Source organism: Prunus persica, chromosome G1 (assembly GCF_000346465.2).
Source record: "Prunus persica cultivar Lovell chromosome G1, Prunus_persica_NCBIv2, whole genome shotgun sequence".
Taxonomy (NCBI): Eukaryota; Viridiplantae; Streptophyta; class Magnoliopsida; order Rosales; family Rosaceae; genus Prunus; species Prunus persica.
Genome location: NC_034009.1, coordinates 11,293,236 through 11,319,083, shown reverse-complemented (window position 1 = coordinate 11,319,083; position 25,848 = coordinate 11,293,236). Strand labels below are relative to the sequence as shown.

Here is a 25,848-nt window from a genome sequence, read left to right as displayed (position 1 = left end):
ACATGCCTGCATCAAACTACATTTGATAATATCCAAAAAATCACCGTCTTTAACTTGGATTTGATCCATCCAAACCCATCCAAAAATAACCCGACTTAAACTTTAACACGTAAATTATATGCTAAGTTTGTGAAACACAACTCAACCCCAAATTATAACTCGATGCTCAATTTTAATGTTTTATTTTATAGCTAATTTGGTACTAAGATTTTTCTCAATATTAAACGATGTCTTGAGTTTGAATTTCTAGTCTACTCACTAAGTGAACCTATAATTTTTAACAAATCGTGAATGGTGGAGTTGATTATTGTCCCATTATTCAATAAATAATTATTGAATAATGAAGGGTGTGTAGCTGATTCTTCCATGGCATGTGAATTTCTGCTAGTGCTATGCACACGAGAATAATAGCTAGCTTGTGAACAATTCTATAACTGATGGATTTTTGTTGGAGGCTGGTAGCGAAAAGATCCATTGTGTGCTGCTTTGTTTTTCTTTTGTTTCGTTTGTGTGTTGAATGAATTGCAAATGGTGTTGACGACGATGATGATGAAATTAATTGCGATGGGCCAACTCATAACTACAATCAAGTAGGATAGTTGCCCTCATCTCATGAATGATGCAATCCACATACTTTCAGCTATTAATTAATTAATCTAATTCATGTATTTTTAGGTATTGAATTATGAATTATAATGCGAAATTTGCATATATTTTTTTAATTATGTATGTGTTACTCAACAATGAGAAATCAGTGAATTTCGTAGAGAATGACATTAACTTGTAAATCAGTGATCTCAAGTTCAAACCCTCGTGATATCTTAATAGTATGTTATATATTATCACTTGTATTAAAAAAAAAACATTAAGAAGCTAAAAATCAGAATCATTCAACGGTGATACTCTAATGTTCATGCATCGATTAACTTGGAATATTTTTAATTTTGAAAGAAAAATATCACCACACCAACAAATTATTTGGTAAAAAAAATGAACATATCATATTGAAAGAAAAAGAAAATGCAAATGCAAATTATGCAAGAAAGAAGTGGGCCCTTAAAAGCGAGTAAGAGAGTTTCTAAAAAGAGCGCGAGTGGGGAAGTGAATGCGGCAACGAGAAGAAAGCCTCTGGAGATATCAAACAAATTTCGCGTCATCTTCTACGCGACCGGACCAGACCAGCGTCCTCCTTATAACATTTCCTATTATTAAAATTAAAATTAAAAAATAAAAAAACCTCCGCTGCTCATCATCAATCTCCCTATTTCCTTAAATCTTTCATTCCTCAGTATCTGTTTCAGATTTGTTATTCTTTTTTATTTTCTGGGTAATCTTTTTAATAAGAACAATGCAAGCCACTCAAGCAGTGAGCAATGGAGCTGCAGAAGCTCCTCCTGCTCAGGTTTATCTCTTAATTTCCCTACCTCTCACTATATTTGTGTGTTACAATGTTTGCATTTACTACTTGTGGAGCTGTGTGCAAGCAGCTTATGCTTTGTTGTTTGTTCTTGAAAGATTTGGGCTTGAATTCTTGGGGTTTTCCCCCCTTCTTCATTTTATAAAAAAAAAGATTTGGGCTTGAATCTCCATTGATATAGCTCAAGAAACCAACTGGGTTCACTGGGCATCCCTTTTCTTCTTTCTTTCCATTTTTGCAAATACTATCTGTTTGGTTTGCTGCTGTATTTAAATTAGAGCTGGATCATAGTTATTTTTGTCTTTGGTGGTTGGTTTTCAGGTGATGAATCATTATCTGATAGCATTAAGAATGAAGTTTATGGGTGTCCAGTTTCTCATTTCACTGGTTTAATTTTAGTTTTTATTTATTTATTGGAACTGATTTCAAACTGTTATATTCTTCTTTGCCTTCCTTAACTAGTTTTTGCAGATCTTGATTGTGTTATGTAACTGCTTTATAGTTACCTTTGTTATTATTGCAGATCTGTATTGTTTTAAAATCAGTATGGTCTTTATAGCCATTTGGCTGAATTGTGCAATGGGCACACCCTCCCACCCACTGTTGAAATATGGGTTGTTTTTCCTTTTGTATAAAAAATTTGAGTTTGTTGGAGTGATATAAGAAATCTTATGAAAGCTTATAGGCCAAATGACAAGTAGTGTTAGATAATTGTTTTATGCAGGCTGGTCCCGAAAATGTGAAGGAAGAAGCTACAGACCCAGGACCCGCTGGGAGGCGCCCAGACATATCACTTCAAATACCCCCAAGGCCTGCGGCTTTTGGCAGTAGCCGCAGCGGAAAGGGTTTACTCCAGTCTCAAGGCTCCTCTAAGGGTAGCTCACTATCAGGTGGCCTCTTCCGGGGTTTAAGCTTCAAGAAAAAAGCTACTCTACCAGATGGTGAGAAAAGCTTCCTCCTTAGTACAGACCCCAGTAAAGCTCCTGAAAGTCCTACAATAGCCAATTTTGCATCAGCTCTTCCTTGGGCAAGATGTACCTCACTTCCTGTTACGCCGGCGTCAAATTTGTCCCCCTCTGTTTCTACACCAATCTCTGCGAGGATGTATAATGAAGTGCACAAGCCACATGTAAGTGGTCATCCATTCTAGAGTTTTCCCTAGTTTTTGAGGTTTGACATGAACTTATTTGTATAAAAATGATCATGCAACAAAGATAATTCCACTTTTCTCATGATTTGCCAGACAGAAACCATTATCAATGATTGAACTGACATTGTTGATATATTTTTTTTTTAATCCCATAAATGCTGTTTCCAAGAATGATGTCTGACCATTCATTATCCCACAAATGAAATGTGATTTATGTTTCCACTTTAGATACTCAGAGTATCTCTTAATAGTTTTATATTATAATTCAGCTCAATTTCGCCATTAAACTACTATATCTCTATGAAAAAGAAAAAGATATCTGAATCTTTGTGCTTCTCCCAAATTTTTCCCTTTTTAATGTGATGGTTTGTAAATCTGAAACTCATCTAACTGAGAAAAATCTGATGTACTTCGGGTTAATGTTGTGCAGAAAGAAACTGTTCAGGCCACAGTTTCAAGGTCCCTGTCTGTGCCTGGACGAAATATTGTCATTGTAAGATCGGTATCTTTTGCTACCCGAAATGAGCAGACCCAAACAGATCCTAGTAATGGTAGGTGGTAAATCTGCTGTTTTAGTTTCTTATTCATGCTGCACTGCACATGCAGCTTATATATTTGTAAGATTGGATGAATTTCCATCTTTCAGGGTATAGAGTCAGCTAAAGATAAACATCCTATAACTTCAAAGGTTTTCTCATTAATTTCTTTCTACTGATTGCCTTATGTATTCCTCTTTTCTCTCTCCTTGCCGTTGGGATCTAGTTACATTCATTTCTGGTTAAGAAAATGGATCAGACTCAAATGAGATGCTTCTGAATCCTGTTTGGTTTGGCAGAGTGGTTCACCGAGCCATGCGCTTGGCCCCATGGAAAAAGTTAGGAAAGATTTGTAAAATGATAGCACTGTATATAATCCTCTCTAACTTTGTTTTTGGCAAATCAGATCAAATAACTCCAGTTCCAGTGGAGGAGACCAATGATGAAGAAATTCCAGAAGAAGAAGCAGTGTGCAGGATATGTCTTGATGTATGTGAAGAACAAAATACACTCAAAATGGAATGCTTTTGCAAAGGTGCTCTCAGACTTGTGCATGAAGAGTGTGCCATTAAGTGGTTTAGCACAAAAGGAAACAAGAAATGTGATGTATGTGGGAAAGAGGTTCAGAATTTACCTGTAACCTTACTTCGGGTGCAGAGCTCTGTTCAAAGGGGTACCAGACAGGAGCACAATCAACAGAGCTTGCGTCCAGAAACGATAAGGTGAGATATTGTGGGATTGAGATCTATTTAGAGATTCATGGTATCATGACTATTAAAGGTTGTGCATCATAAAGATATATGAAAAAAGAAAGAAAAAAAAGGATAGAAACCTTTATATGATGCGTCCATTTCCAGTCAGTCATGATTTCATGGATGTCCAAATAGATTTCTCCATCTTAAGTGCCAGAAGATGATCCAAATCGTATAGTTTGGATCCACATATTTCTTATCTTGCAGAGAAATTACAGCCATTTTAGCCACGTCATTGATTTATCAATAGGCAGTTGATAATGTCTGCTGTAGGGTTTTCTTTTTTAGCAAGTCACCCCTGTACTTTATTTATAGAATTCAATTTTGTCAAGCATATGATAGTTTTCTTCTATTTACGTTTTATAGCTAATTAAATCATAATTTTATGCAGTGCCTGGCAGGACTTTGTGGTACTGGTCTTAATTAGCACAATATGCTATTTCTTCTTCCTTGAGCAGCTACTGGTATGCCATTCTTCTATTGAAGAAACTTTAAGAACAAATTATTTGGTTTCCACTAAACTGGAATTATTCATGTCTCATGTTGAGTTTGACATCATCCAATCTCAAATTAAATTCAAAATAATCCAGTCTGATTATGTGCAATTAAACCGTACGCAGCACTACACAAGACAATGTGTAAGAACACGTAACATGCGGCTCCAGGTGTCATGAAATTTTTTTTCTCTTCATTTGTATGGTCTAGAAACTGTCTGAGCAATGACAGCGTCCCGAAAAGTACACACATTGAAAGTAGAGACAGAACTGGTTCAAGTTGTAATTAATCATGATTAGCAAAAGTAAAGCAATTTTTATCGAGCATCTTTATATTTTCAAGTTCTGTAATAATTTTTCAACCAAAAAAAAGGTTCTGTAATAATTGGCATAAGCATGGTAATTCTGCTCTTTCGCTTTGTGTAGATTGGTGACTTGAAAACTCAAGCGATTGTTATTGCAGCACCATTTGCATTTACATTGGGCCTCTTGGCATCCATATTTTCCATCATCCTTGGTACGAGCCTCTGAAAGTACTAGTTCTCTTCTCTCTTTATAGTTTATAACTCTCTCACTGTTTGCTTGTCCAATTTGCAGCAATCAAGGAGTATATATGGACATATGCAGCTCTTGAGTTTGCACTTGTGGCCATTCTCGTCCATCTGCTCTACTCCGTAGTAAGTGGTGTTGTCTAATGTGATTTCATGTAAAAATAAATTTGCTTCTCTCCATGTCATCAACATGCTCCATGATTTCTATGTGTGTGTTGCTTAGTGCGGCTGCTTTTTTCCACAATTTATCTGAAATCTTGACCACCAAAGTAGCTTAATGTCAAGTGCTTGATTATTTTACTCCGCTTTTGCTTCCATTATCATCAGGGCCTTACTTGATTCAGATGTTCCTTTGAATTTAGATCTTGTCTTGTTAACTAAACCTTTTTATTATCTCTTTCAGCTTCATCTGATGGCTATTTACTCAATATTGATTGCTTCGGTATTGGGTTTTGGTATAGCCATGAGCCTCAACTCATTGTATATGCACTATTTCACCTGGAGAGTTCAAGTTGCACAAAATCAAAACTCCAGCCCAGTATGACTGAATCCTGGTACAAACAAGGAATCGCTTGCATTGTGTTGGCCAATTGTTAACAAATTAGTGTACATCCATTACTCAGGCCAAATTTAACTAATAGTATACAGGGCTTTGTATTATATAAAGATGAAGCCTGTAAGATCCAAGTTTTTTGGCCAATTGCTTTTGCTGTTTTATATTTATTTATTTTAATTCTGAGCAAAAGTGCACCATTTTCCTCATCTCTTCCCCTAGTGGGTAGTATTATCAAGGTCATTAATCAGGATCCAATAGATGGTCAAATCTTGGGTTGGTTGAAGGACGAACCCTCTACAAGTTTCAACAAGCTTTAGTGGGTGAAGTCCTATAGTGAGGGCCTTATATAAGGCACTTAGATGATGTCATATCTCTTAACAAGTGAATCCAACGGCTAATCAATTTGATCCAATAGTTAAAAGATAAGACCTCATCTAAGGGCCTTAGATAATGCCATAACTATAGAATTCTAATAGTGGGTTTGCTTCTTCATAACTCCATAATGTATACCATGATTTAATATCATCTTACATGAGAGAAAACGAGAGCTCAATCCTTTAAAGGTACCAAATTGTGTTTAAGTAAAGTAATCGATTAGTGCCAGGAACCATGGCTTCGATACATCAAGTTTGAAATTACACGATTTGCAACATTGACCACTAACTAGCTACATTACCCAGTAAATAGGGGAGAATAAAGACGGAAAAATTTACACTTTTTATGCACAGCATATATATTTTTACATGAAAAAAAATAAAGGAAAAAAATAAAAAACAAGTCAATTAGGAAAGCAGCTAACAAAAATGGGTGACCATATGGAGGAGAAAAGGGGAAACTGAGAAAACAAAAATGTTTCACCTTATTTATTTTTTGTTACAGGCAGGAACTTATTGCCATCTTTCTTCAACCATATGGTAGAACGGGTTTTCTTAACTTGATCGGAAAAGAGGAGATGCCTGTCCAATTTTTTTGCAAAATGTGTTAGGGAAACAAGGTTAAGAATCCATCAAACATAAACTCCAGTCTTCGCCAAGCTAGGGATGAACATTAGGAATCAAAACCAATAATCTTTTTAAAATAAAATAAAATTTTGTGGGAGAGGATGAAACCAATTGAATACAATTATAAACATCCATTTAATCTGTTATTTTCCCTCTCGACCAGAACAAAAGATATTATTCTCTGATAGTAAAAGTGATACCCTGGAAATAAAACCAACCTTTCAAACTCCAGCTTCTGAGTAACAATCCCATTCAATAGTAGCTCTGAACTGTAAACTGCAGCTCCTGCAAGTATACAGCAGTGCCACAACAATCAGTTCTATTCCTATAGATACTTTTGACATAACGACGATTGCTACTAACCTTTTTCAAGTAAAGGCACGCATATTTCATAATCTTCCTCACAAGATAGAACCAATAGATCATCTGGAATTTTATCAGCGTTCAGAGTTGATCTACCAATTCTCTCCACAGCCTAAGGGACAATTCAAATAACATCAAAACCAACTCAACCTAAAGTTTGCTGGAAGTAATGGCACCCAAAATATCTGATAAGAAAAATAATAAAAAGTATACATGCATGAAGAGAGAGAGAGAGAGAGAGAGAGAGAGAGAGCTTAATTTCTGTTTTTTCTACTGCAGAAAAAAAAAATCTGTTCTTTATTATCAAAAAGTTTTTTTTTAAGACACTTAAAAAATCTGCAAAACAGATAAATCCAGCTTTACAAAATGAAATAGGAGACTGTACCTGGCCCTTGACTGCTTTGACCAAATTTGAAATTATTTCTTTACCAGGCTTTGTATTTGGGGTGATGAAGACTTTACGGTCCTGCAGAACTCATGTGTTAACAGAACTGCAGAATAAGTAGCTAATAAATCTGGTCAAACCAACATAAACATAATATTTACCTGTAAAAGTGGATGCTGGCATGCACGTGCTAATGATGCCGGCATGCTAAATCCAAACTCCTTCTCCTTTTTATTATCCCTTAGTATATGACTTTTCTCATCAACGAAACAGCCAGCTTGTCCACAGCTCTCGAGCCATAAATGTGTCACCACTGGTTTCCCAAAAGCAATAGCTTCTAACATATTTCTCGTACGCACGAATTGATCTGCTATGAAGTGTGTGGCATCTGTCATAGACAATGCTACAGAAACTCCTAGTCGGGCCAAAATCTACAAGACAAAGATCAACAGATAAGATTACTTTAGAGTTTATATTTAGACTAAACTAATTAACAAAGTACCTTTTTCTGCTTCTTAATTATATCCTCATCCAAGTGGTGACTATACAATACTCGAACATCAGTCATATCTCTCCTCTTTCTTAACTCTGGTGTTGAAGTTGGTTCACACACAGTTGCACTTAGGCCACGGATTTCTTTCAAAAGACTTGACCCTAACAGCCTCCTCTTGCATGTCTGTTTGAAATATTCATTGCCCATACAAACGGGAGATGCAGCATTGACAGGCACCTTATTGTTAACTGGAGTAGTACATGATGAATCAGATGGTTTACAGTTTTCTCTTGGGAATTCGTCCGACATTTTAGTAGCAGAAGAGCAATTTGCATCACTCTTCCTGTCAGAGATCCCAACTACCCTCTTGCCAGTTATAATCTCTGATATCATTCTCCCATCCTTATGAGAAGAATTACAATGAAGGGGAGCTTCCCCAGGACCTCCTTTTAAAATTTCTCGAGCAAACTTTCCATCCAAATTCTGGTCTCCACATGTAGATGATCGCGTCCTCCTTGTCAACTTTATATCATTGCAAATGTTTTTCGCACCACTCTGCAACCTTTTGTGGCTATTGACACGTTGTCCAATTTTGTCTGCCTGAACAGATGGCTCAGATGGACCATCTGAGTTATTGGGTCCATAAACCTGAATGGACATATTTCGCCGAGATCTTCTTCTTTTGGGAAAGTTTAACACATCCAATTTAATACCATTACTAACTGCTTCGAACTTGAAATCTGACTCCTCCTGTTGGCTTGGTTTGGTATTTCCAACTTTTCCAGTTTTATTGGAACCTAGTTTTGAAGATTTTGCATTTAGCACTTTAGACTTCTGAACACCTGTAAAACTAATTATTTTTTCCCTAATTGCAACATTCTGTGTCTGATAGCTCGACTCTTCTCCACAATCACTTGATACTTTGTCAGCTTTCTGTAACTGATTTACCACCATAGACTGTCTAGTCTGACGTCCAACGGGTACAAAATTACCAACATCTGGTAAATGCCTTTTTATAGATCCTTCTGTTCTCAGGTCAATAGCGACAGAAGGTATTTTCTCCAAGCTTTTGTTCCCATTGATGTTAAGGTGCTTTTTAGCATTTGACTTGGCCTTCTTTGATTTTGTTATCACCAACTCTGTTTCACACTTCTTCCTGGCAGTCTTAGAATATTCTGGAGATGAAATTGAAAAATGTTTCCCAGATTTGGCACCAATCCTAGTTTTCTTGGCTTGTCGAGATTCTCGAGAAGCAACCCCTGCATCAGACAGAAGTACTCTTTTCCGAGAAGAGGGTTTCTTTGAAGAAAGTGTATTCTTTGTTTTTTCACCCATGGAACCTTCAGGAGAACTTTTTGGATTTCCTTGAACATCTGGAAGTGCACTAATAGCATCACAATTGGAAATTCCTTCACCATTAAATAATGCTTCTATAGCTTCAGCTGCCATTTGAGTATCAATACCTACATCTAGCATTTCAGGATCATTGTTCTTTTTGACATTAGCATCCAACTGTCCTCTAGGGGAGTTGATGTCAAACTGCTTGTCAAACTCACTAGCGAGATTCTTTTTATGTTTGATTTCATCTTCATGTTCTGTCTTCTTGTCGAATTTTGAATTATGCAACAATAGTTTTGAATCTGAATGAATTACACCCATTTTCTTCTTCTTTCCCTGTACTTGTTTTTTGTGATCCTTCTGGCCCTCCTGTCTGTTCCCTTTGGACTTCTGGGCTTGGGGAAGAGATCTCCAGCCATGGCTTCCACCACCAAAGAAGTCTGTCTTTCTCCGGCAGAAAAAATCACCTCCCTCTTCATTCTCCCGGCTGTCATCCCAATCAAAAATGCCTACATTTTGAACTATGCTTTTATCAATGGCTTTCTTGGCCAATCTTTGTGGCCCTTTTGCACTTGAGACAAATTTTGAATTTTCCCCAGCACACGTTCCACGGTCAACTTCTTTATCAAACTCCTCAACATTAACTTGGAGGAACTTATCCACAAAATCAAGGGCATTAGCCTGTGATAATTCACCAGGTTCTTGAGAGTCAATATAGCTCAACCCTGCCAAATTACAAGGAAACTGAAGCAAGCCTTCTCCTTCTTCACCACTACTGCTGTTATGAGGAAATCCCTTTTCTTCATCATCTGAATCCTCATTAAAAAGTTTTCTCGCTGTTGAGTTACCAATCCTGCAATTGTTCTCATTCGTTGACCTCCTTATTTTCTCATTACATCTCCCCATATCATGTTCCTGGTTGACTTTCTCCCCACCTATGGTGGAACCCCATAAAAGAGATACTGCATTATCCTTCCCAGAAAGTGGCTCCAAACACTGACTATTACTTGGAACAGAAGGAGACTCACTATTTGTGCCCTTCAAGCGAGCTGCTAGACCAGAGGCCCGCAAGGATGCGGCACGGACTGAGGTGAAATGCATATGCACAGATCCTGGCCAAAATGGGAAGACAGATAAATAAATAAAAACCCAGATTGACATAATAGTTCTCATCAGGAGTGCATTAATATTATTGAATTTTTTTTATAAGAATATTAATATTATTGAATTGAATAATCTGAATTCTGAATTTCCAATACTTCTACAATTCCAAAGGAGCAAGAAGACATGCCACCAGAAATTCCGATATAAGCAATTGAAAAATAAATGCAGACCATGTTTCCTTTATATTTTATTTTTGCTTTTTAGAAAATCAATTCAACATTATCGATAGAAATTAGGCTCAGATATCTGTGCTCTGAATGAACCACAATGGCATGGAGAAACAATGGACTGAAAAAGAAACCAATAATATGCTTAAACAAACTGGCAGCATCTTAATCCAAAATAAGTCGGGCAAAATTTGTAATTGAGATGGATTACATACTGTTTGAAGGATTTATTTATACACAACCAAGCAAGATCATTACATCAATAAACATTTTTCTAATTTCTGATTTGAAAAAATACACTATCTAACCATAAAGAAGTGGGATAGTACATACCGGGTTTCAGTTCCGGGGAGCTTTTATCCACAGGTGTTTCTGTAGAAACATGGAGCCCTAAAAGATAAAACCCCAACTTACTTTTAAGAATTAGCATATAATATTTGAATGCAGAATTTAAATGTGAAAATGAGAGTTCATTTGAATTCCAAAAATTCCTATGAATGAAAAAATAGAACAAGCATGCCAAAACCAAAGAATGATATCCCATTTCGACCAAAAAAGAGAGAATGATATCCCATACAATGAATTACAAAAAGGCACTAATTTGCAATCCATCATTCCATGATGTAATTCATTCCCTCCCAGAAATGCATCATTGAAATAATAGATAAAGCAAAAGAATAATGCATCGATTATTTAAGCATGCATAGTTAAGCTTTAGACCACAAATGGAGCTTTTTAATGATACAATAATAATCGAAAGATTGGTATTCTTAACTCGTTTAAAGAGGTCAAACCTGCATTTTGTTTCTCATGGATCGAATTATTGGCTTGCTCCATTAACCCCTTTACATTATTTTCAAAAGGAGTGCAGCAAATCTTCTCCTCATTCACTACTTGACCAGAACCTCTTCTTACTGATTCATCATGAGTTAGATGCTTGTTATCATCAAAAACTTCAGTTGTATCCGACTCTTCACTGTCAGTGTCACTGACAACTTCATCTTCAAACTCTAATAACTGAGTTTCCATGTTCTCTACACAGTTTATATCATCTAATACTTGGGTCTCACCACCAAAATCCATGACCTGGGTTTCGCCACCGAAATCCATTACTTGGGTTTCGCCACCGAAATCCATTACTTGGGTTTCAGCACCAAAATCCATTACTTGGGTTTCGCCAGCAAGATTAAGCACTTGAGTTTCGAATGCATCTTCAACTAGAACAGTATCATCAAAAGGCACAGTATCTTGCACTATCTCATGAGCATCCTCAAATTTGGCCTTTTCATCTAATTTTCATTATTTAAAAAAAGAGGGTGAGCTCATTAACAATTTTCATGTCATTAGAAAGAAGATAAAGTTTTATATTCTAGAATCAAGGTCAATCATAAAGAAAACTCTCTCATAATCAATTTACCACAATGGGAATCCTAAACCAATAGACACCGGCATTCACATCCTGGCATGCTTGAAGATCATACTAAAGTACATCCATATGTAAATGCTGACAATGACATGCACCGAATGTGACAGATATGCTCAAACATGTAACAGATTTGGACTTGTCCATGAAAAGCTCACAGACAAAAGTTGGAGGGTTTGAACAAAAATTGCTCCTTATTTATATATTCCGCAGAAAATTACCATAAAAGACACAACTTTAACAAAAATAACTATAAAGATTACCAGGAGATGGAGGACTTGAAATCTGACTATCAATGGGCTGGGTATGGGCACAATCGACAACTGGGTTTGTTTCCATTGGCTTGATTTCATCGTTTTCGTCCCAAAGAGAACCCATTTCAATTCACATCGAATAGAATACCAGAATCCACTAGGAACCCTAAAACAAAGCAATAAAATTTCAAAAGGGCAAAAAATAGAAATAAGAAAAATTGGTCGCGACGATGAAAACTAGAGTAGCAATTATACAGAAGTAAGTAAAGAAACATACTCAATTAGGAAGGAAAGAGAGAGAGTTTAGGGTTTAGGGATTTGGAGGTGAAGGAAATTTGGGAAGATAGTGGGGTAACGAGTAAATGGAGGGTCGGATTTTTGGAGGGAAAATCAGCGACTAGTACAAGACCACCACTGTTCACTTCACTTTGTGGAGAGAGAGTTTAGCGGCGAAACTGATAGTTGGTAACTTCTTCAACTATGTGCTTTTCTGTTTTGTTACTTTTCTACACATTTACCATTTACCATTTACTAGTTTTACCACGAAACGACAAATCAAAAACCAAAATCGATTTATTAGTTCTAAAAGAAACAAAAAAGTTAATATAGGGCATGGGGGCATTCCGAGAATCGAACTCGGGACCTCTCGCACCCAAAGCGAGAATCATACCACTAGACCAAATGCCCTTCCATGTGTCTTTGGTAAGTTTAAAATATATTTAATAAAAACATGATTGTTAAGCACCAATAAAAAGGAGACATAAATCTCAATTGAAAGTTGAAAGTCGTTGGCTTTAGACATTAACTACGAAATTGTCAACAATTATGAGTGCCAAATCTGTCATTGTTTATAATCGAATCCTCAAGAAACTGAAGTTGAATGAAGAAGTAAAACTAAAAGCCCTACATTAAAGTCTTTAAAAAGCTTCAGCAGAAAAAAACTTGCATGTCACGAAAATAACATATCTCCAATATTTTGCTATCCCCATCCAATTACGTTTCGTCATATGAAACTCTTATCACGTGTAATGTAACGTGATTGAAGGGGCAAATAAAGTACTCATGAACTATAATGCGAAGTGATATCAATCGAATGCTATTCAATTGCCTCAAGTACTTTCTGGCGGCAGCTGGACATGGTACCAGAAGTGTTCATTTGTTGAAGACTTTAATATCGAGAATGCCCTTGCAAAACTAGGATGAAATGAGGCTGGCCCACAAAAGTTGTTGGAAAAATACCTACAAAATAAAGCATTGGTTGGGGCACTCTAATTTTGTAAAACATCAAAACATGAGATGCTAGTAGAACAGTAGTAGTATCTAGGAAAAAGAGATTTTTCAGAGGAATTTAAAAACCAAGGTTCTGGTTACAGAAGAAAAGTTTCAGTTCTTTCATTGTTCGTTAACATTCCAGCACCATCAGTCATTTAGTCCAGCCCAAGTAGCCAGGGTTCATGAAAAATTAAAGGGTCTATATAAACAAGAAATTCTGAATATGCAACATAAAACCAGCAGAGCCACCTCTTTCTACACCAAGACCAAAATACCAAAACACTTAGGCTGCAAAAAATTATCTGGAATCGTATGCACCTTCGTCGGAGTACACACAAAAGAGGGCTGGTCCATTTATCAGAACTGAGCAGGCTGAGTCGCACTAAAATACAAAAGAATCTTCTCCCAGATCGTTCCATTTTCCACACCAGCATTCCGGGAAAAGGCCCAAGCTAGAGAGGCATTGGTTGAATCCGGGAACGTGCATTATAAGGCATAAGACCAGTCCACATTGCCAACTCAAGTCTAACTGAAGAAACGAACGGGCAATGCAGCAGGATCCAGTTCCCAGCAGCCTCTCAGGCTGCCACCTTTCTCTTCTGTTAGCTGGAATGAAGGAATGCTGTGAGAAAACCTCAGCAGCTCAACCTCCGGGATAGTCATCATTTCAGCTGATCTTCCTTTCACTCGAGTCTTGAAAACTGAATTGTAACCATCCACACGCTCTAAAACCAAGACCTCTCTCTGCAAATCATTTTCCGCATGTACTGCCACTATGTCATACTCGCAGGTTTCCAAGTCAGAACATGAGATATCAGCAGCCCAGTTCTTATACAATGCCCAAACCTCACCTCTCCTAGGAAATATTTCAAATTCATTCTTACTAACAGGAAGTGCTTTTACCCGATGTGAAAAGGACATGAAAGAATCATAGTCCTGGAGTGGACTTCTTTTAACCCTAAATCTCCCGCAACAAATGGGCATCTCTTCGTCATGCCACCGAATCACATTGTCTGGCAGTGAGTTGGAATCAAGCCAGGCAATATGCAATTTTAATCGGCGAGAATCAATGTTCTTGACCAGACCATAGTATTTTGGCAAACCATCCTCATCACTATATAATGCCCAGACCTCACCAATCTGAAACGTGGCCAGGGATTTATCAGCATCAAAGTTGTAGAATTCAGCTTCTGGAATTTCAATACCTTCTGAGGATGATACTTTGCGAGCATTACTATCTTCATTGACTGTATCTGGAGATGTAGAAAACCCATTAGGATGAGTACTAGCCTCCGTTTTAAGATCTTTAGAAACAGGAACTTCTTCATTATCAAAAGGCAAAGAGGCAGGATCAAGCTCAAACGATCCTGATGGCACTCCTACTCCTTCATCACCGGTCAACATAAAGGACGGAACTCTGTGGGAGAACCTCAATAACTCACCTGGTAGAACTTTTAAAATACCTTTCCCATCATTTAGTCTTTGACAGAAAACACTCACAGTGTCTTTCACCTTCTCCAAGAGTGCAACCCATATTCCAACACCCTCAGCATAGTCTGACAAAATTTTAACAAATTCATATTCAAACTTAGGCTTAGGATTAGAGTCCAGATCAGAGTACCAGTTTAGACTCCAGTTCTTGAAAATGGCCCAAGTCTCCCCCTTTCTTGGATATATCTGGTAATAACTTTTAATCTTCTCCCAAGACATCGTATGAGAGAACATGAGATGATCTTTCCTGGTTTCAGAGTGACCTTGTCTAAATTTCCCACAAGAAAATGGCAAGCCTGCTTCAGCCCATTTCATTTCATTATCATCTTCAGGGTCTGGCTCTAGCCACGTTATCTGCACCTTGAATCCAGGAAGGTGAACTTTCTTGATTCTAGCATAGTATCTTGGCATCCCATTTCGAGTATCATAAATAGCCCACACCTGCCCCACTTCAAAGCATTCTTCTTTCCGGATCTTCTCAAAGTCGTTGAACTCACTATCAGGAAATGAGAAAAAGGGGTCTGCTTCTTGTTCCTCCTGGGAGCTTTTATCTAATGGAGAACTCTCATGAGCCTCAGAATTTTTCTCACAATTAAATACCTTCACCCTTTCTTTAGCCTCAAACTTCTTGGTTTCCCCGACACTTTTTGTTAAGCACTCTTCAAAACAAGCACTTTCTTTCTGTTTTACCCTTTCCTCATCGCCTTTAGTGCCAGTAGCACAATCAGATTGATTACTCATTTTAGAGGCCTCCTCTTTAGATGCGTCTTCATCCTCCTCTTCAGTGGCACACGACGAGCCACTCCTCTTCTCCCTTTTTGATGGAGGAATGCCATCATCATCGCTTAGATTTTCCTTATAAGAAACCTGCTGCTTATGGCGTGAAGATCTCCGTGGTTGCTGCTCTCCATAAATTCCTGATTTCAGTCCAGCCTGAAGAACAGCATCATCAATGACCATATCCTCTTCAGATTCACTGCTGCTTTCTGAGTCAGAGCTTTCACTGGATTCTATTACACCCCTTCTTTTACGCGTCACCCTAACTAAGTGAACACCAGAAGAGCTACCTGCCTTTTGACCTGTCTTTCGGAAAGATTCAGCTTTGGAATTATCAGCTCCAGCATTCCCTGGAAATCTCACTTCAGATTTGTTAGTACCATCTTTTTGCTGGGGGAATGCCTGCTGACTTAAGTTAGTTGGTGGTGGTGCACCTGGCACATTTGTGTCATATGCAACGAAGGGCTTATTGCAACTTTGACAACGAAGAGATCTATTAAGAACTTCTCTATAATACTGATACTTAACTGAACAAAATGGGCAAACAGTCCAAAAAGTAGAGCGGGAATCTGAATACCCTGGTGGAAAGGGCTGCTGTTGCTGCTGGTTCTGGGGATTAATGTTTGAAAAGTTACCTCTGAAGTTGTTTTGAACTCCAACATTCGAATTCCAACTTGCCTTCTGCGGGGGTCGATATGGCACAGTCGGTTTTCTCACAGAAGCCTTGCGTTTCAGGTCATGCATGCTTCGTTTGTCACGGTCGAGAAGCACTCTTTGAGCTTCTCCAATCAGCTTAAAAGCAGCTTCTGCACCAGCAAACTTGTTTTTATCAGGATGAAGTTGGAGAGCAAACTTCCTGTACTGCTTCTTAATTGTTAGCTCATTCGCTGTTTGATCAATCTGAAGAATACCATACCAGTCCATCTCATTCCCAAACAATTTCTGCTCAGCAGAGCAATGCACTTCACAAACCATAAGCATCTGAGATATATTCTCCAGATCAGGATAGAGTTGTTGCGCCTTTATAGCAATTTTACGGGCCGCCACAAAATCCTTGCTCTGCATCTTCTTCTCTGCAATTCCCTTGGCCCTAATGGCCTCTTCTTTATTGCAATCCATCACCAATCTGGAGAACCTGAGCTGCTCAAACTGCTTTAGTTGTGTATAAGCATGCTTCCTTATTGAGATAAGCCAAGTCTAGATCCAAAGCCACTAAGAACCAAAGTGAAATTCCCAACCATCAACGTCTGCAATAATCACTAGTCACATTCAGTTGAACCCTGCCAATTTTGTATCACCTTAAGAGTTAAGACCAATTTAAACCCTAGTATCAACAGAGGAAAAAAAAACACGGTTTAAAAGATTAAAATTAAAAAGTGTGTGACATTTAGCTCCACTTTTACGTACCACATTGATATTCAAATTACAAAAAATAATGCAAACTGCATTTTGGCAATTTAATTGTAGATCGCAAAATCACCTACTTATGTAGTGCAACTTAATAAAGGGGGGAGATTTTTTATTTAAAAAAAACATCTACTTAATGACCAAATAATACATACAAATATTTTCCTCACGCATCAGAAAACAATTCAACAAATTCTGCAATCCCAGAACCACAATCAAAATAATTGATAAGAAACCAGAAACCATATGGAAAAAATTATATGTATAAACTATAAACATCACCACAATGCGTGAGAATTTTCAAAAACCTCTCAAACTGAGAGAACTTGTAAGACACAACTAGAACAAAAGTTATTGTGTGCGGCCAGCAGTGTGTGCCAAGCTCATAGAAAAGTTCCTCCAACTACGAAGGGGTGGTCCATGCTAAACTTACAAAACTAACCTGAGGGCCTGAGGCCATTACAATTGTTGAGTTTATTTTACAAAATATGCAATATTGAACTCTGTAAACTGATTCTCTGTTCTAAACATTATATTTCATTTGCAAATAAACCAAACTCTTTTTTCATTTGGTTCCAGCCAGTATGTAAAGAATTCTCAGACAATCTCATGGCCACCACATTCACTTTGTAAACCAAACACATTATATCAACTGCTCCCACAACGAAACCTTTAGAGACATGCAACCCAAACCCAAAGAAACCTTTAACATCACAGACAAAAATGGAAAGCAAAACACTCGTAAAAAGTCGTAACGGAGAGGCAGAACCCTAATTTCACCCAAGCACAACATGCAACTTTAGAAAAATTTAAAATTTTAAAAAATTATTGTAATTCATTTATATATTTCAATCGCTAAAACAGACCCATACAAGTATAATATAATATAGTGAGCAAACAAAGTCAAATATCGTTCTTCAAGCTAAAGAAAGAAACTTCAACAACTTGGGGAAAGCACACAAAAAAAGTGCTAAATATGTTAAAAACAATGAAGAAATGAATGGGTTTGTAAAAGAAGCGCTTACTATTTTGTTCTGGTTGAGAAATCACAAAGCTGATTTGAGAGAGTCTGGAGGGACCTGGGGTTTTCAGAAGTGGGGAAGAAGACCTATGATACTTCGGCTTATTTCTCTAATGCCACTCGTTTGGGTTTTTTTGTAAACAGTGTTGTAATTTCATTCAAATTGAGGGGAATTTTGGTTTCATTAATTTTTCGATTGGTCTGCCCAATATTGTTTTACAGGACTGCATTTGGTTGATAAAAACGAAATTTTAATTACAATTTCTTTGACCAAAATAAAATTACAATTATGTCCTCTTGCATAATACCTAATAGAGTAAAATCAATGGGAGCCTAGAATTGGGCTAGGGGTGTCAAACGGGCCGTGCTGTGCCGGCCCATTTAGAGTCATCTTTTTTAATAAATAGGCCGAATCGGGCTCATTCATTTATGAAAATTATTAATTTTGGCTCGAGTTCGTTGCTCCATCCAATATGGAACCTGGTCGGACTCGTGTTGGGCCACTAAACGAGGCGATATGGGTCCACGCCAAGCTCAACTTATGTATTGTATTTTTTTTGTAACACCTCGACCCAACAAATTATTTTTATTTAATTACTTAGTTGTGCAAATACATTTTTGCCCTTGGGGGTAGGGGTATTTTAGTCACTTTTGTTCGGGATCGATTTTGAAAATTGAAATTATGAATTGCATCATTACATGTACCTCCCATGGGATACTGATACTTGGATTCAAATGTTACCCGCATGTGCGATGTGTCGCCGACGTGTGGAAGGATATTGGGCACCCTTGGCGGGGTGTGTCGTAGGCCCTTGGCGGGGCAGTATGCTCGGGTAAGACTTGTTGACTTGTTTCAGCAGCACGTGCAATGTGTTGTCGGTGTGTGTGCTGCGAAGCAATAGTCCCTCGGTTGGACTGCTCAACCTTAATCACGGGGTAATGTGATGTTATCCCATGGTCTAGTTAAATAATTCCCCGGTTGAAGTGTGTGTGTGTGTGTGTATCTATAAGCGTATATGTGAGTTTATTTCCAAGTTGATCTTTCTTAAGCATGTGCATTGAGAGTACACTGCACAGGTATGAACATTTGAAATGAAGTTCATAATTGAGATTGGATATTTGGAACTTTTTGGCATATTGTATTTTGCAAGGGTATAGTTGCTGGAAAAAAGATTTTGGGTTTTGATGATCATATTTTATATTAACGGGTTACTTGGGTAGTGTTGAAATTTACAGTTTTACAATAAGGATTAAATAAACTAGTATACATTGTTTTCCAAGAATTTGAAAGGTATTAATTAAATCGGTTTTTCTTATCGTATGTCATGATATAGGTATACTGAATTAAATTATTTTCAAGTATCGGATGATATATATCATATATGTACATATGCAAAAGGATTTTGTTGGATAGTGTTTTGGCATTATTTTCTAAAACGAAGGGGGTTATTTATGTTGAATATAAATTATGTTTAACGCTTTGTTTTCGTCCACTCACATTTTCTGTTTTGCGTCCCCAAATTCTAGATATCCGACATCAAGATCACCACGTTGAGGCATCGACGCTGTTTGCACTGTAGGAATTCCTCATTTATCTTTCTCTACTTTCCTTTTTCTTGGGTTGTAAAACTTAATCTTTAGCTGGTCTGCTTGCTCGTTTTGAGTTTAGGTAGAGGGCATGATGCCCATTTGAATAGTCTTAACTGTTGTGTGTGCCTTTACCTTGTGCATGCTGAAAGTTGGGATTATTTCTATGCTCGTTTGTAGATACTATAAATTGGAAGATATTCAATTTATAAGGGAGATTCTGCCAAAATTGAAGTCTTTATTAATTTAAATTAGGGCTAAAAAACGTTTTAGGAAAGTGGGTCTGACATTGGTTAGATGTCAGACAGGAAGTAGGGTTCGTCACAAATTCCGAGGCAAATCTTGTCATTTTTTGTAATATTTTTTTTCAATTTCATTTCAATCTTTTTTACAAACATGCATATACTAACAAGATTTATTATTTGTTGAAAAAAGTGGTCAATCACTTTATTTGAAGTACATTTAAATAACCAATTGCTAGATTATGGTTCGCGTTTAAAAAATTGAAACTTGAAAAACAAAATAATTATTTTATTTATAAAGAAAACATTGAATTTTAAAATATACTATTAGATAAATAAATAAAACATGGATTTAATATATATAGCTATAATAATATTATGTATTTTTTTCTCTAAAATAAATATAATTTAAAAAATGGGTCGATCTGTTGGGCTTCGAGCCGACATGGCTCACGACGGGCATCCGACCAGCCTAGGTCATTGGGTCGAATTACCTCATCCTAGTCCACCCAAAAATACTAATAGTGTCTTATCGGGCGATTCGGCTAGACCTGTTTGACACCTTAGGCTGATTGTCCAACCCAACGGTCCAACCCCTTTAGAGCCTAGTATTAAAAGATCACTTGTCTTAAAAGAAAAAACCACAATTATTAGTGTATTACCAAATTTTGAAGATGGTTGTTGCAATATTAAACAATATTTTATCTTATCTTAAAAAAATTATATTTTTTCTTACCTTGTTTCTTTAATACCCATTTTTTTCAGCTAACGTTTCCTTTACTTGTTTTCTCTTATGTTAAACTGAAAGGAACTGCACGATGAGGTGAGGTTTTCAAAACAATACATCTTATTCATTTTTTTTTGGGGGTTAAAACACGTCTTATCCTTAATTACTATTTTTAAAAAAAAAAAAATTTAATTCACTTTTTGTTTTACCCTTTTACCCTCTTTTAAATAAAATATGTGTGTTTCAATATTTTACTTCACCAAAAGCAGTTTCAGGGATATTAAAATTTTCACTTTTAGGCCTTCTACCTTTATGTATATAGATTACTCTTTTAAATATTTTATTTAAGAAAAAAATTTAAAAATTTAAAAATCTATTTATTAAGTAATATAATTTATGAAGTTAATTAAAATATTTAATACTAATTATTCACTAAAGAAATAATAATTAAAATATAATTACTAATAAAAGTAATTAAATAAGCTAAGATATTATTTAATTACTAAAAAGAAATATTTTAAAAAACATTTATTGACCTAAAGATACTAAGGTTATATTTATTTTCAAAAACACTTTTTCCAACGAAAGTTTGTCGGTAGAGATGAATTTAATCGGAAGAGGTCTTATCCGACAAATATTTGCCGGTATAGGTCTGTGCCGACGTAATGTCGTCGGGAGAGGTTGTTATCCCATTTTATTTTTAATTTTAAAAATATAAAATTAGTTTCTTTACTTTAATTTTTTGGCCAACTTCTTTAATTGAATATATGTAATTAAGTAATATCTTAGTCTTTTTTAATTACTTTAAGTAGTAATTATATTTTTATTATTATTATTTTACTAATTTCATAAATTACTTAATAAATAGAATTAATTATTTTAAATTATTTTGTGAACTTTTTTTTTTAAAAAACTAAAAGAGTATAGTTGCGCGGTTATACTTTTTGAATATTCAAATTTATTTAAGTAAATATGACAAAGCGCACCTAAAAAGATAAGCAACCTCTTTATATCACTGCACATACACATGCAACACACAAACAAAGCTTAAATTTTCCCTCAACCCTAAGCACACATTGGGGAAAAAAGCTAGAATGTTGTCTAATTGATTTATCTCAAGGGTCAGCTTTGCCACGATAAAATCCTAATTTTTATTGAATAGAATATTTGAACAGTATAGCCGCTCGGCTGTACGTCATAATTAACAGTATTAGCCGGAGTATAGCCGCGCAGCTATAGGCCATAAAGAGTATATTTTAGTGTATAGCCGCTTGGCTATACTCCATAAATAGAATATTTTGAAGGTATAGCAGTCCGGCTATACGCGATAAATTAGCATAGCCGTGCGGCTAGCTTAATCTCAATTCCTCTTTTTTTAATTAGTTTAATTAGTAGTTATGTATTAATTATTATTTACTTAGTGAATAATTAGTATTTAAATATTTAAATACTATTCTTCTGCCAATACGTATAAGAACAAGAAACAGTGCATACAAACCATTGTAAGCCTATAAGATTTAAAAAAAATTGATGTAACCAAGAAAAATAAGTTATATGGAAATTGTATACGTAAACAAAAATAATATAATTTTTTTGCCTTTACGACCGACCATGGAGGTACCCCGGAAGTGAGTCCAAATCTACCCACCCACCACTCCGTTGAAGAATCTCAATATCCCTGCCGTATTTCATTGGTCAAGAAAGCAATGCGAACAAGTAATTGCAAATAATTTCTCTTTGTTTTGTGTGGAAGGAATACTGAGAAAGAGGAAAAGAAAAGAAAATGGGAAACTGGGTAGTTGTTTTGGAGGTTTCTGGAGGTTAGTGGGGATGGGAGTGAGAAATCAACGGTGAGTTTCTCTTAAATTTCCCTAGGGATTTTTGGTTTAAGGGCTTTTGCCTTTATATTTGAACCTATGGCTATAAAACATTTCTTGTGGGGTTTGGTTATTACTTTGAAGAATAAAAAGATAAATATGTCCTTGGACTAAAAATATTTTCTTAAAAGCATATATGAGTTTAGTCAAGTTGGTTAGAGCGGATATGCTCTTCACTCTGCACTTGAGTTCGAATCTCTCTCCTCATAGTTTAGATTAGATTAAAGTAGAATATCGCTCGTATAAAAAAAAGACCTGTAAGTGAACAAAATGAGTGAGAACATACAATTTTTTAAAAATGGAGTGTAAGTAGATGAAAAAGAAATGGGAAAATCAATACCCTTATTTAATACCCCGAATTGTGTAATCAGATTAAATTCTTAGGTTGATAGAGGATAAAAATAATCATGAAACTCTTTCGCCTCAAATGAAAATGAACTTGTATCATGGAGTTTCTGGCTATGAATCTGCGACCATTGGGCTTTTTGCTGCAAAATGAATTAGGCATGCAGTGATTGAATCCTCCCTCTGGGTATATTTTACAGATTGCAACGAGCGAAATTTAGGCTCCAAATTCTTAAAGAAAGGAGATAATCAGGTTAACAAAAAGTTAGCTGCTGACATCTAAATTCAGCGCCAGTAAAAGTTTAAATCCCAGTGACAAGTTTGTGGAAGACAGTTCGACAAAAGAAGTCATATAAATACTCTATCTACACACTAATTGGAAACTAAATATTACCCCTTTATAAAGGGCAAACTATACTTCACTGAATATATATGTTTTTATGGTCTAACAAGCTGTACAAATTATAGTCAAGATACTCATTCAACTTCGGGCTGTGCCATTGAGCTACCACCTGATTTCTCAGATGATGACCCCACAGTTTGACCTTCCTGTGCTGTTGAAGATGGCTCAAAATCCATGTTCTCCGACTCATTTTCTGGCATTGTCCCACAAACCTGAGAAGCGCCACTAGCTTTAGCTTCAGTTTCTGACTCCTCCGGTGACTTGGAGCTGCCTACAGGCCCCGCATCAGATAAGGCTTCAATACCATCACCCCCAATGGCCAAGATAACTGGAGGCTGATCCATGCTTTCAGACATATTTTCTGGCGTTGCCACACAACCCCGAGAAGCATCACCAACTTTATCTTCAGATTCTAACTCTTCTGGTGCTTTGGAGCTGCCTACAGGCTCTGCCTCAGATAAGCATTCAACATGATCATCCCCAACGACCAAGTTAACTTGGGGTTGATCCGGGTTTTCAGGCACAGTTTCTGGCATTGACGTACAAACCTGAGAATCATCACCAACTTTAGCTTCAGATTCTAACTCTGGTGATTTGGAGCTGCCTGCAGGGCCTGCCTCAGATAAACCTTCAACGTCATCACCAACTTTAGCTTCGGGCACAGTTTCTGGCATTGATGCACAAACCCGAGAATCATCACCAACTTTAGTTTCAGATTCTGACTCTGGTAATTTGGAACTGCCTGCAGGCCCTGCCTCGGATAAACCTTCAACGTCATCACCAACTTTAGCTTCGGGCACAGTTTCTGGCATTGGTGCACAAACCTGAGAATCATCACCAACTTTAGTTTCAGATTCTAACTCTGGTAATTTGGAACTGCCTGCAGGCCCTGCCTCAGATAAACCTTCAATGTCATCACCAACTTTAGCTTCGGGCACAGTTTCTGGCATTGATTCTAACTCTGGTAATTTGGAAATGCCTGCAGGCCCTGCCTCTGATAAACCTTCAACGTCACCACCAACTTCAGCTTCGGGCACAGTTTCTGGCATTGGTGCACAAACCTGAGAATCATCAACAACTTTAGTTTCAGATTCTAACTCTGGTAATTTGGAGCTGCCTGCAGGCCCTGCCTCAGATAAACCTTCAATGTGACCACCCTCCTTGGCCAATGTAACTAGAGCCTGATCTGGGTTTCCAAATACAGTTTCTGGAATTGACCCACAAACCTGGGAAGCATCACCAACTTTAGCTTCACATTTTGACTCCCCTGGTGATTTGGAGCTAACCGCAGGCCCAGCCTCAGGTAATGCTTCAACACTATCACCCCCCATGGTCAAGGGAGCTTCAGACTGATCCATGTTTTCAGACACATTTTCTTGCATTGTCCCAGCAACCTGAGATGCATCACCAACTTTAGCTTCACATTCTGACTCTTCTAGTGATTTGGAGCTGTCCATAGGCCCTGCCTCAGATAAGCCTTCAACACTATCACCCCTTATGGCAAAGGTAACTGGAAGCTGATCCAAGTTTTCAGACACATCCACTGGCAATGTCCCACAAACCTCAAAAGCATCAACAATTTTAGCTTCAGATTCTGACTCTTCTAGTGATTTGGAGCTGTCTATAGGCCGTGCGTCAGATACGCCTTCAACACTATTCCCCCCTATGGCCAAAGTAACTGGAAGCTGATCCAAGTTTTCAGACACATTTCCAGGCAATGTCCCACAAACCAGAGAAGCATCAACAATTTTAGCTTCAGATTTTGACTCTTCTAGTGAATTGGAGTTGTCTATAGGCCCTGCCTCAGATAAGCCTTCCACATTATCGCCCCCTATGGCCAAGGTAACTGGAAGCTGATCCAAGTTTTCAGAAACATTTCCTGGCAATGTCCCACAAACCTGAAAACCATCAACAATTTTAGCTTCAGACTCCAACCCCTCTGGTGATTTGGTGCTGCCTATAGGCACTGCATCAGATGAGCCTTCAACACTATCAACCACTATGGTTGAGTTAACCAGAGGCAGATCCATGTTTTCTGATACAATTTCTTGCACACTCTCACAAGCATCAGAAGCATTCACTTGAGGAACCATTTCAGCTACAGGTGTTTTTGAACCCTCCTCCATCACTGAGCAGCCAACTTTTCCCTCAGATGGACCTACTACCTCTTTTCCTTCAGTCTCCATGGAAGATGCAGGCAGGTCAACGTTTTCTGAAATAGCTTCTTCCAGCAGCATCACGCCAACCTGAGTAATACAAATATGAAATTACACATTAATAATCTAAGTAATAACAATAGATCAACCTTGTGATTGCCTGTGGGCATTGACATGCACTGACTTGTCATAGTAATCGTTATCCTATACCTATCAAGACATTACGGTTTACAATTCTGTACAGTTGGAGGTTCTGAGATAAATTAAGGAGTTTTTTTTTTTCTAGGGCCGGGGGGGGGGGGGGGGGGGGGGGGGGGGGGGGGAAAGGTTTTTCCCCCAAAATTTTAAAAAAAAAAACCCACTGGGGCCCCAAAAAAAGGGGAAAAAACTTTGTTAATTTTTAAAAAAAAAAAAAAAAAAAAAGGGGTTCCCCCCCCCTTAATGGCCTCCAAAGGTCAAACCCCTCCGGGTTAAAAAACTTTTGTTCCCCCCGGGGGGG

The 25,848-nt window shown here is 37.2% G+C and overlaps 4 protein-coding genes and 1 non-coding gene across 6 annotated transcripts in view; 1 reads left to right on the top strand and 4 right to left on the bottom strand.

Moving 5' to 3' along the window:
• On the top strand, window positions 1,014-5,645 carry LOC18793416. Its single transcript, XM_007222378.2, has 8 exons — window positions 1,014-1,402; window positions 2,142-2,546; window positions 2,998-3,118; window positions 3,510-3,825; window positions 4,247-4,319; window positions 4,776-4,866; window positions 4,947-5,026; window positions 5,304-5,645. The coding sequence occupies exons 1-8, from the start codon at window positions 1,349-1,351 to the stop codon at window positions 5,442-5,444; spliced, it is 1,281 nt and encodes a 426-aa protein (XP_007222440.1). The 5' UTR covers window positions 1,014-1,348; the 3' UTR covers window positions 5,445-5,645.
• LOC18791575 lies at window positions 5,989-12,474 on the bottom strand. The gene is made up of 10 exons (XM_020569331.1): window positions 12,322-12,474; window positions 12,054-12,210; window positions 11,162-11,656; window positions 10,701-10,757; window positions 7,708-10,148; window positions 7,367-7,636; window positions 7,206-7,286; window positions 6,821-6,932; window positions 6,676-6,742; window positions 5,989-6,412 (listed from the first exon to the last, which is right to left on the bottom strand). Exons 2-10 carry the CDS (start codon window positions 12,166-12,168, stop codon window positions 6,316-6,318), a joined length of 3,735 nt encoding a protein of 1,244 aa, XP_020424920.1. The 5' UTR covers window positions 12,169-12,210; window positions 12,322-12,474; the 3' UTR covers window positions 5,989-6,315.
• On the bottom strand, window positions 12,660-12,731 carry TRNAP-UGG. The gene has a single exon. It is a non-coding gene; the product is annotated as a tRNA-Pro (tRNA).
• LOC18788491 lies at window positions 12,875-18,159 on the bottom strand. 2 transcript variants are annotated; one of them, XR_002272448.1, is made up of 3 exons: window positions 18,017-18,159; window positions 13,635-16,864; window positions 12,875-13,283 (listed from the first exon to the last, which is right to left on the bottom strand). XR_002272448.1 is itself a non-coding variant. In XM_020567845.1 (2 exons), exon 2 carries the CDS (start codon window positions 16,701-16,703, stop codon window positions 13,842-13,844), a length of 2,862 nt encoding a protein of 953 aa, XP_020423434.1. In that variant the 5' UTR covers window positions 16,704-16,831; window positions 18,017-18,159; the 3' UTR covers window positions 13,362-13,841. The 2 variants fall into 2 exon arrangements, 1 of the variants encoding a protein (XP_020423434.1); XM_020567845.1 differs by lacking the exon at window positions 12,875-13,283 and having other exon boundaries at window positions 13,362-16,831.
• Window positions 22,999-25,848, bottom strand: part of LOC18791851 (chromatin structure-remodeling complex protein SYD) — a 21,744-nt gene continuing 18,894 nt past the window's right edge. The window contains 1 exon segment of the mRNA XM_020563259.1: window positions 22,999-25,439. Within this exon segment, the coding sequence (XP_020418848.1) occupies window positions 23,268-25,439 (2,172 nt within the window). The 3' untranslated portion in view covers window positions 22,999-23,267.

Excerpts from the sequence above, each read along its gene's own strand:
- LOC18791575 (XM_020569331.1), bottom strand. The coding sequence starts at position 12,168 with ATGGGTTCTCTTTGGGACGAAAACGATGAAATCAAGCCAATGGAAACA. Across the intron at positions 7,637-7,707 it reads TAATTAAGAAGCAGAAAAAG|ATTTTGGCCCGACTAGGAGT; the intron begins GTACTTTGTTAA and ends TTTGTCTTGTAG. Across the intron at positions 6,743-6,820 it reads CGTGCCTTTACTTGAAAAAG|GAGCTGCAGTTTACAGTTCA; the intron begins GTTAGTAGCAAT and ends GTATACTTGCAG.
- LOC18788491 (XM_020567845.1), bottom strand. The coding sequence starts at position 16,703 with ATGGATTGCAATAAAGAAGAGGCCATTAGGGCCAAGGGAATTGCAGAG.
- LOC18793416 (XM_007222378.2), top strand. The coding sequence starts at position 1,349 with ATGCAAGCCACTCAAGCAGTGAGCAATGGAGCTGCAGAAGCTCCTCCT. Across the intron at positions 1,403-2,141 it reads CAGAAGCTCCTCCTGCTCAG|GCTGGTCCCGAAAATGTGAA; the intron begins GTTTATCTCTTA and ends TGTTTTATGCAG. Across the intron at positions 4,320-4,775 it reads TCTTCCTTGAGCAGCTACTG|ATTGGTGACTTGAAAACTCA; the intron begins GTATGCCATTCT and ends CGCTTTGTGTAG.